Raw genomic sequence first — 10,969 nt, 5'->3', positions numbered from 1 at the left:
CTGTAGCGCTTTATTTGGGAATACACACCTCTCTCAGATAAAGTTTAATCTGTCCCAACAAATTGAACAGAACATTCCTTTAGATCCGAGATTTGTTATGCTGGGCCAGGCTGGTGACCTAAGTTTCAAAGTACAGTGACAGAGACAGCTCCATTCCAGGCCACTTGACTGAATTTTATTGAGGAATTTCTGTACCTAGAAGAACTATGCTTAATTTTCAACTGAGAACTGGAGACTTCAGTGCCAAGTGTCCAGTGTTTTGAACTCTCTGAAACAAAAGAGGAAAAAATTAGACGATTGTGTTCATTTTCTTTTAAAGTACTGCTCAGTGACTGCTTTTAATTTTTGCTGTCTGCATAATGCCAGTTTATCCGTGCTCATACATGTATTTATGTAGCCTGATAAATTCTGTGGAGTTGCACCTCAAACGGAATTTATCCTTACTCTGGGGGAGAGCAACTTTTCCTCTGTGATTATGAACAGAGAGACTGATAACAGTCAGTACTCTTATCCTCCTGATTTATTTTTTTTTCTTTCTCTTCTTTGTGACCCAACCCACCTTTCTCACCCAAAACATTTGTAATGCTATAAAAAAAGGAGAAAAGAGGCATGAATCTTTGAGGCTTTTTTACTGCACTTGCCTGACAGACATGTTGCTGCAGTCAGCCCAGCCTGTACATCCTTGTAGCTACTCTTGGTCACTTTGAGGTTTATTCAGTTGAGGAACAACTCACCAGGCCGGCTCTAGGCACCAGCTAAGGAAGCTGGTGCCTGGGGCGGCAAATCAGAAGGGGTGGCACTTCGGCACTTTTATTTTTTCCTTCCTCACTGGCACGTCGGTGGCTGGCAGCTTTTTTATTTTTTCTTCTTTGGTGGCTGCTTTTTTTTTTTTTTTTGCTTCGTGGCTTGGGGCGGCAAAAAAGGTAGAGGGCCCTGGAACTGACAATCAGGAGTGAGTTCCTGTGTGTGTGCTCACTGATGGTTCTTTGACATCTGATAAAACAAAATTACCATCTATGGGCTGGCTCCCCAGCTGGTATAAATCACTAGTTCCATTGGCCCGAGTGGAAACACCCTGAATTACACCAGTTGAAAACTGGCCCCTGGTCAGATCATGAGGTGTTCCGAGCTTGGGAAAACAAAGTGAAGAATGATCAATGAAGACAGTAGCTGCTTCTGATGGGCTTGGAACAGACTGCTGTATAAAAATAATAAAGATTACCCTATATTGCCATTGAACATTCAACATGTACAGGCAGTTACCACAATGACAGCACTACCCTGAGAATGGAAAATAAGTGGGTATCTCAAATACAGTGTGGTAACTGTCAGTGATTTTTTGAGACTTTTATGGAAACACTGTTATATACCTATACAGAGGCCTATTTTCAAAATGGACTAGTAATTTTGGGTGGATCCATTTTGAGTCTCCTTAAATGGGCCTGATTTTCAGAGGGAAAGTGTTCAGCAATTTCTGAAAATTTGGCTTCAGCTCAGGCAGTCAAAAACGTAGGCAACCGATATCACTGGTAATCTTTGACATTTTAAAATTTGAAGGTTTAGGCCACTGGCAGGAGACTGAGGACTGGGAGTCAGGAGACCTTAATTATATCCTCAGGTTTACTATCAGCGCACTATGAAATCTTGGATGAGTGACATAAGACCTCTGTACCTCAGTTTCCACCATTTGTCAAACGGAGGTAATAATACAGAGTCTCTGAGATTTAAGCACTTTCATAGCAGATTTCATCCTATGTATTATTATTTTTAACAGTACATACTGAATCAAAAATGACATGACACTTTTTGCTGATAAATAATATCTCATTGCTTAGTCTCAAACAAATCAGTCATTTGTATCATAAATTAAATCTGGATTTTGTTTAGCTACAGAGACAAGGCTTGTTCTTCAAATCAGTTGAGACTTTAATAGGGTTAATTATTACTGATACTAATTTTTGAGCTCCCAAAAACATGTTAGGCACTTTAGAGAAAGAAATTGAAAACAGTCCCCCGCCCTGAAGAACTTACAGTCTAAGTTTAGATTTGACACAAGTGAGGGAAATTAACATAATGAGGGGAAAGGGAAAAAGTGGGACCCAGGAGTGTAATCCTGACATCAGGTGATTACTCAGTTACAGCACGAACACATCTTACTGAGTAGGTTAAATCTTTATGCTCTTTTATTTATATTTCTGTATATGGGGGACATTGTCTGATTTTATGTATATGTATGTCAATCTGAACATGCGCACACACACAGAGACACACACACATCCCATAACCAGATAACCACCCAATCTTATTTCTAAAAATCTTGTCCTCTCTTTTTCTTTCCTCTCCTTTTTGTCCATTTCCTTATTAAGTTTAAATGTAGACTGTGAGCTCTTTAGGACTTCTTTTTGCTACTTATTTCTCTAAAACACCTAGCACATATTCGGATATTCAAAATCAATTCCTCAAGAGACATGAAGTTGGAAGTCTACGCTTATGCACAGAGGTGTGTGTGAAGACACTTCTTGTAAGCAATCTGATAAACGTGAGTTTTTAGGAAGCATTTAAATGGGGAGAGGTTAGATGCTAGGCAAACAGATTTTGAAAGGGGCAGCATGGAATAGGCCCAGAGGTGGCTGTGTTAGAAGGAAGAAAGGAAGATATCAATTATCATTAACAAAGCAGAGGTAATATGAAAGGAAACAAAGCTGGAGATGTATGTAGAAGCAGAGTGATCTAAGACCTTGAAATTAAGCACAGGAAGTTGACATAATTGACTTCATCCTTGTAACCTTAGTATCTCCTTTATTGCTACCTCTAGTTTACTATTGATATTCTACAGAAAATTATTTAAGTTTTCATCCTTCAATTCACAGTCCAAGGGTAGACTGCTGATCCTGTACCAGGCCCCATGGAAATCAGTGAGGCTCCATGAGAGCACAGCATGCACTAAATTGCACGGTTGGAGCTTTCATTACCAACATTTGTTGCTTGACTTGTTTTATGTCAGTAAATTTTTTTAATTAAAAAATGTGATGAAGATATTTAAAACTAGATATATTAATAGTAGCATGAAATCAATGTAAATAAAGATGTCAGAGAAACTAAGCTTTAAAAGAAGCATTTTATTTGGTAAAAAATAATAAAAGTAATAAATTATTTCTTGACAAATTTTGGTTTGCATTTGTACATATACAGTATATGCATGGCATAACTACCATGTAATGTAAGTATTTCCACTGAGAAACCAGAGTTTATGTAATGAGTAACAGTGTAAAACTAAATCCAGAATAGAAACAGGCATATTAATCTGGCGTGGCCAAAACCAAGCTTCATGGAATTCCCTGGTGCTTTCAAAATTTTTGTAAATTCTATTTTCTCCTTTGCAATCAAGAATACCTATTCTGGATGCTTGTATATGTGTATATTAGCCTGTCTATTTCCTTTGCATTATCTAGATTACAAACAGCAGAAGCAATAGCTACCATTTACATGGGGCTTGGAAGGGGCAATAAAATCCTGATCTGGCTACAGCTTGGCTGTGTGAAATCCAGACATTGCTCTAAGTAAATAAAAATACCATAGATTTAGATTAGCAATTGATTGGAATATGTGATTTGATGTCCAAGTAGTATGATGAGTCTTTAGACCATGATAAAGGAAAGCACTTAAGCACATGCTTAATTTTATACTTTAACTTTATGCTAGGACTACTTGAGTGCTTAAAGATAAGCACATGCTTAAATGCTTTGCTAGATTGGGTTCTAAGAGCTTGATATAAAGGCCATTAAAATCAGTGAGAAACAATCAGGTTTTTGAGCTCTGACTGCTAGATGAGGCAAGAACAGGCATTTTAGAACAGACACTTAAATGCACTATGTTCACATGCAAATATTTGGTGTTTTGCATCTAGTGTATTCTTAAATCAGTAAAGAAAATAAAATTTTGCTAATGGTATCCTGCCAGTATTTTAATAGGAGACTCCCAAAGGAAGGTTCCTTCCTGGACTATGTTACACCCTGTGTACTCTACTTGTAGAGAAAGTGTGTCAGGTGAGCAGTCTATTTTCCTGCCTTCCCCACCATTTTCTCAACCATACCCATCTAGAGACACAACACCAATTGGCAAACAAATTTATATTAGGTGCATTTTACTGGAAATGTTTATTATGTTCTTCCTCTTGACTTAGCAATCTACCGTTGATAGAAGAAACAGTAATTTTCCAAAAATTGTAACAAACTATATCTCATAAGATTTACTACAAGTATGTATGTATGTACACACACACACAGAACTGCCATTTTTAACACCTGCCATGGAAGCCCCAAAAGGAAAAATATGAACCTTCCATGGTGGTATGCTGGAGAGCTTCCCAGGGCAGGAGAATGCAAATAAATGAGCTTCCATTGCCTACAAATCATGACTTACAGGTCAATGAGCAGCTCTGCAGCTTGTGTGTATTCCCGTGGAGTTCTCTTCATTGGGACACCCTCCTAAAAACTTGCTCATCATAAAAGATGTAATGTTAATAAGAAATGCTGCTGTCTAGAGAGCAACAGGAGTCCATACTGGGCAGCCCCCTATAGTTGTGAGGAGGCATTTTCTGTACTGAGATAGGATCTGAAATTGCTGTCTGCTACATGTCAGAACGCTCCAGGTTTGCCAGTTCAGCATGGAAAAGGCAAACTAACAACATGTATTAGTGAAGCAATTCATATACTTTCTGCAAATATCTCAGCTAAGAAGGAACTGAATACTTTCGGTAGAAGGAAAGAGAAAGACCCAAGATACAATTGAGACACAAGAGATCACCACTAACTGTAAATACCATCCCCATTATGTATTGGTTATTTTTATTAAATATCATTTTGCTTAAAACTGTTCTCTGGGAAATGTCCTGATCCTGCCTCATAGAAGTCACTGGCAATAACCATTGCGATTTTAATGGGAACAGGAGAGGGTTCTAGGTGAAATGCAGCACACTGTAGTTCAAGGACTCCCATCACAGCAATAGGTGGGAAGGAACAAGCAGGTTTCTGACCTAGCTGATGAACAAATCAGGCATGTGGTTTTTTTTTGTTTTTTTTTAAAGAATTAAAATAGCATATCCCTCCCCTGGAATTTTTGAGGAGTGCTGTTGGGAGAGGGAAATTCTTTCACATCAACCACTGATTATACATTTTACTTTATCTTTCAAATTTCATGGCCCAATCTGCTGTCCTAACTGCATCTGGAAATTCAGAGTTCAGCTACGTAAGGCCTATTATCTTTGGGTCACATCTCCTTTAGGTTTCAAACTGAATGATTTTATAGACCTCTAAAGGTGGATATGATAGAGGTCTATACAATCATGACTGGTGTGGAGAAAATAAATAAGGAAGTGTTATTTTCTCCTTCTCATAACACAAGAACTATGGGGTCACCAAATGAAATTGATAGGTAGCAGGTTTAAAACAAACAAAAAGAAGTATTTCTTCACACAACGCACAGTCAACCTGTGGAACTCTTTGCCAGAGTATGTTATGAAGGCCAAGACTGTAACGGTTCAAAAAAGAACTAGATAAATTCATGGAGGATACGTCCATCAGTGGCTACTAGCCAGGATGGGCAGAGATGGTGTCCCTAGCCTCTGTTTGCCAGAAGCTGAGAACAGCTGACAGGGGATGGATCACTATATGTTAGTGTAAATCAGAAATAACTCAGTGGGGTTATAGGAGTGTAGAGCACTTAGATACTATGGTGCTGTGGTCCGTATTTGTTCCAAGTTATACAGATAAAGCTAAATGAAGTGAGATCATAATCAGGGCCTTTCTGTCAATCCAGTGATGTGAGATTAATTCAAGACAACTTTTTCCATAATATTAACAATCACTGCATGAAAATATGGTTGCTTTTAAAAAAGTTATTTGGATGGTAGCTACTCTCCTCTACAGTACAATATTCTTATTCAAAATCCCTCCCCCATTAAAATAAAGGAAATAACATACAGAAATCACTGGTGTGCTCATCTCAACAATCAGTTCAGGTATAGACATTAAAAATAAACGTTTGTGAATGAATTAACATTAAATATTAATCATCAGCATCATACTCTTCTCATATGAAATGTTGTTGTAGCCATGTTGGTCCAGGATATCAGAGAGACAAGGTTTCTCAGATCTGAAGAAGAGCTCTGTATAAGCTCAAAAACTTGTCTCTATCACCAAAAGAAGTTGGTCCAATAAAAGATATTCTTCACCAACATTTTCTCTCTCATACTCTTCTTATATTTACTATGCACAGTAGTGGGGTCCTGATTATCTTACTGCTTGATACAAGTAACTGTTATTGACTTCAGTGGGAATTACTCATGTCTTAGTTAAATAAAATGGTTGGGTCTTGATCCAATGTCCATTGAAGTTACTGGCAGAGCCCAAATTTTGCAAACAGATTATCTCAATCTGAGAAATCCTTAAATTAGCACTGACCAATTCAAATGAAAAGAGTTTGTGAACATTTCCATACTTTAAAAAAATTATTTGAATGCAAGCTGGTTGAGTGAACAGTGAGCATTGCTGTGCACGGTCCTTTGGTCCATATAGTAATGAGGAAGAAATTAGGAACAGGAGTTTATAAACAAGATGGGTGAAATCTTGGCTCCACTAATGTCAATGGGTACTTTACCACTGACTCCAATGGAGCCAGAATATCACCCAATCTGTCTAAAAGGTAAGCTCTTTTCTTGCTTCCATTACTTTAGTCTTTGGAAATACTTCAAGTTTTGAGTAAAATACGTGCCTACAACTTTTCTTAACTGAACTACTTAGAATTGCAAATTCAATTGCGAACATTTAAAGCTAAGTACTGTATGGAGAATTTACCAGCTTACCTGAGAAATGGTAATCCACAGACTAATTTTCTTCCTTGATGCTCCAAATTTAAAAATATAGGAAAGCACACGTTTCTAAGGATGCATTATGGAATATTGGCATATACAACAAAAGGTTTAACTCCAATTGCAGCCTACTTTCAATAAATCTTGATGCATCAATAGATTTTAAAATGTCACCCTACAGTTACAACCACTTCACATTGTAAACAAGTACACCACACCCTGGTTGGAGGGTAACTTTGAGGTTTGTGGTGATATGTAATTACATACAATATTCAGTACAATAAGTGAGATTCTCCATTTGTTATCCTCACAGTTCAATATAGCAGTCTGTGGAGACAATCAGTAATATGGTAAAGTCTGTAAGAGGTTTTCAAAAATTAGTTTAAATGGCTAAGTAACATGCAATTAATTAACATCTGCTTTTATCACTTTCAAGAGTACATAAATGCTGAAAAGACACAGCAGGCCACTTATCCCAGTATTATTCTATTTTTAAATGACAGGTTTTTGAAAAAAAATATTAGAGTTTAAAAAACCTCCTCCCTCTTTTTCACACTTATAAGATATTATTACACACTTTCTGCATGAGGGAAAGTATCTATCTCAAATTAATCTTACAGTATAAACATTATAAACATCACATTTAAAACATCTTTTAGACACAGAACTTGTGCAATGACTGAAGTATAATAGCTCTAGGTTTATTACATAAAAACATATACATCAATTCCAAGGTTCTAACCCCTGCAGAAACCCTTGTAAACTTTACAGGCCTGCCCATCTGTCTAATTCAGTTCAATACTTAGAGCCCTGCTGCCTTTGCTATTTTTCACACAGTCCTCAGACTATATAGGTTTTATTTGTTTTTGTATAGTAAGTTTCCAAACTTTTGCATAAATCCTCGAAGCTTGTTTTCATTTGGCTGTAATGGATGGTATACGGTTGAGTTGTAATGAGCCACCTGATTGCCCCTTGCATAGTTATTCCCTAAGGTTTTGCTTTTTGTTTCTGGGGGCTGTGTACTGGTCTTGGGTGTATTTCTTGCTGGTTGACCAGAGCTTTCCATCTTCAAGAATGGCTCAAAGCGACTATAAACACGTCTTTCACTCAAACGAGATCTTAATAACTCCTCTTTGTGCTTTGAGTTTCCAGGCTGGGATGTCATTGTGCTTACTCTTTGTGGAGAACTAGAAACAGGTGCAGTTTCCTGTGTAGCATTAGTTATAGCTTCTTTCACCTCTTGGTACTGGATCTGTTCAGTATTAAATCTTGGAGTGGATGCATCTCCTACAGTTTCTAAGAACTTTTCAGGGGGGCATAAAGTAGGGCACTTTTTACTGCTTTCATCAAATGGAGGTTTTGGAGACTTGGGTGGCTTGGGAGACTTGGGTGGCTTGGGAGACTTGGGTGGGCTCACAGTGACATCCTCTTTACTTTTATGCAAGCTGCCTTGTGAATTGGATGATGTGATCCTCTTTTTTCTTGGAGAAGAATCAGCCTTAGTCTCAGATATTTTTGGCTTTTGATTCTCTTCGCCTTCAGAAACCAACGTGTCAGAACTGCTGCACATTCTATAAAACACAGGAGCTTTGTTTTTTGACAAGTTTTCCTTCTTGTCTGGTGTGAGATTCAGCAATGACCTCAGTTTCTGGGATCCCTTTTTCAGGAAACTTGGAGAATTCCTATTTTCTTTCTTTAAAGTACATTGTTTGCTAGGTTCCTCTTTGCTATCTTCAGCTAGAGCAGCCACAGAGATGGCCTTCGTGGTAGTGGGGCTCTTTGATTCTCCTTTGAGATTTTTATCTTCATGTTCTATGTGGTTGGTCACACTGTGAAAGCTTTTAGAGTTTTTTATTGTATCTTCTGGGGGCTTTAGATTTTCCGGCCGCTTAAGTCTCTGCCTAGTCAGTGTGCTGTACACATAGCTGGACGCCTGCTTGTTGACACCATGATCCAAAGCGGACTTGGAGTTATCAAACATAGGGAAACTTCGCCTTTTTAGTATATTTTCATTCTGATGGTTCTTTACATTTTCTGCCTGTCTGTTTACATAGAAGGCTGTGTACATGTAGGTAGATGGGTCCCTAGTGGCATTTGGATATAAAATAGGTTTTTTGTTTTCTGCAACCTGCATTCCAGGCTTTTTCGGTTCATCTGAGTCAGGTGGGACATTAGTGCTGACCTCTGCTGATTCTTTGTTGGTCACATTTTTCACAATTGGGATATGATTGGGTGTTCCTTTAGGTGTTTCACTTCCCTCTGAACCAACGATAGTTGAATTTGAAGAACTTGTACAGCTGCTTACTTCCTGCTGTTCTGGCAAAGTTGGCTTAAAAGCTAATGATGACCTCAGGCGAGAATGAGAATAAAGGGCATGAGCTTTAATATTTTCAGCTGTGTCATAGCCCTCATACCTGTCACTGACTGCTGATCCATTGCAATCTGCAGCGGAATCTGACTGATCATTTAAGTATGACTCAATTCGCCAGTTACGTAGAAATGATTTTGTAGTGTGTTCAAGGGTTGGCATCCTCTGTTGCAGATAGCGGATATGATTATCTGTTCCACTGAAAGACCTCCGTACAATTGAATTTCTTTCTGCAATATTTATCTTTGGCTGTGCAAACCGATTGGCAAAACTTTGTTGGGGTGCATTGCAGTTGTTTGTATAGCCTCCCTTTAATGAAGATACAATACTAAGGCTATCAGATGGCATCTTCCAAGTATTTGATAGATTATTGGTCCGATTAATAGCTCTGTGTAGCAAAAAGTAAGGAGTCCTTTCTGGGTTTTCCCCAGCATAACTATGTCTCTTCCAATGCTCATTTTGTTCACTGGGTTGATACTGCTGAATTTTATTTTGCATGTTAAAACCTGGATGAAAGGGTAGTTTGTTGTGGGTTTGATTTCTCAAACCATATGTATCTATTTCATTCACTGCATATCTTCCTCGAGTTTTCAAGTAAATGGGATCTAGTTTGTGAATTTTGTCTTGCCTACCAAAAAGGTTTCGCTGGCTGGAGACTGAAGCTAAAGAAGACTGTGAATGCTGGTATGTGCCATTCTCCCAGAGTATCCTGTGACTATTTATCCTAACTAATTCTGGGGCAAATGAACTAGGAACAGAGGAACGGGCATACAGCGTCCTAAACTCTTCATCAAAGGATTCAACCAGTTGTCCTGTGATAACTTGAACCATGCTGAGGTTGGCTTTTTCAAATGACCACATAAAGCTGAAAGCAGAACAAATTACAATTAATAATACTCTAAAACTTTTGGACAAATGCATCATACCAGCCCTCATTATTATGAGGGCCTCCGCCCAGTCTGTGATTTAGCAGGCACAATTTTTCATGCACCAATACTTATTCATGCAGTTAACTGTAGACATGATTCATGGCACTTAGATATGGAGGGCCTGACCCAACTCCATTTGAATTCAGTGGAAGACTTACCATTGATTTCAGTGGGAGCTGCATTAGGCCCATAACTATCTAATTGTACTTACAAACACTATGCATTTCAATGTTTCCATCCACAAATTGGGTAGATAGGTGCACATGTGCAAATAATTTCACTAGCAATTAATAGTGTATGTAAGACTGTAGGTACAATTATTTGTAGGTTCAAAATTAGCCCTGCAAGTCAGAGGCCACATGTATGTACAAGCAATTTGTATTATTATATGAAAACAGTAAATTAGGAATATATGCAAAAGTCTTTCTGACAGTTCTGAATAAATAAGAGCTTGTCTACACAAACCTTTACTTTGCTGCAAGCTAGGGCATGTGTGAGAGAGAAATACTCTGTCCCTCTTGCTTGCTATTGCAGCATGCTCAATGTGGAGGGGCAGGGCTTCTGAGGCTTCTGAGGAGGTAGGCATGGTGCAGGCTTTGTCCCCTCAGGGAGAGCACAATGTAGCAGCCTGCCTGCTTAGTGAATTCCCCCAGGAGTATAAAACAGGTGTAAAAGTTTTAAGGCTCCTTTACACTGCCAGAGTGGTGTAAAGGACAGTATGGCCTTATGAATGCTTATGGTGCTTTAGTGATTAGAACTGGTCTAAATTTTTGGAATGAAAAAAATTCCTGTCAAAATGTGCTC

The 10,969-nt window shown here is 38.3% G+C and overlaps 1 protein-coding gene across 1 annotated transcript in view; it reads right to left on the bottom strand.

Moving 5' to 3' along the window:
• Positions 1-3,127: 3,127 nt before the first annotated feature.
• FAM83B (family with sequence similarity 83 member B) overlaps positions 3,128-10,969 on the bottom strand; it is a 71,175-nt gene continuing 63,333 nt past the window's right edge. The window contains exon 5 of the mRNA XM_048845264.2: positions 3,128-10,101. Coding sequence (XP_048701221.2) covers positions 7,725-10,101 — 2,377 coding nt within the window. The 3' untranslated portion in view covers positions 3,128-7,724. The remainder of the gene's footprint in view (positions 10,102-10,969) is intronic.

Source organism: Caretta caretta, chromosome 3 (genome assembly GCF_965140235.1).
Source record: "Caretta caretta isolate rCarCar2 chromosome 3, rCarCar1.hap1, whole genome shotgun sequence".
Lineage (NCBI taxonomy): Eukaryota > Metazoa > Chordata > Testudines > Cheloniidae > Caretta > Caretta caretta.
Note: the sequence above shows the minus strand (reverse complement) of the source record. Positions and strands in the feature narration are given on the sequence as shown.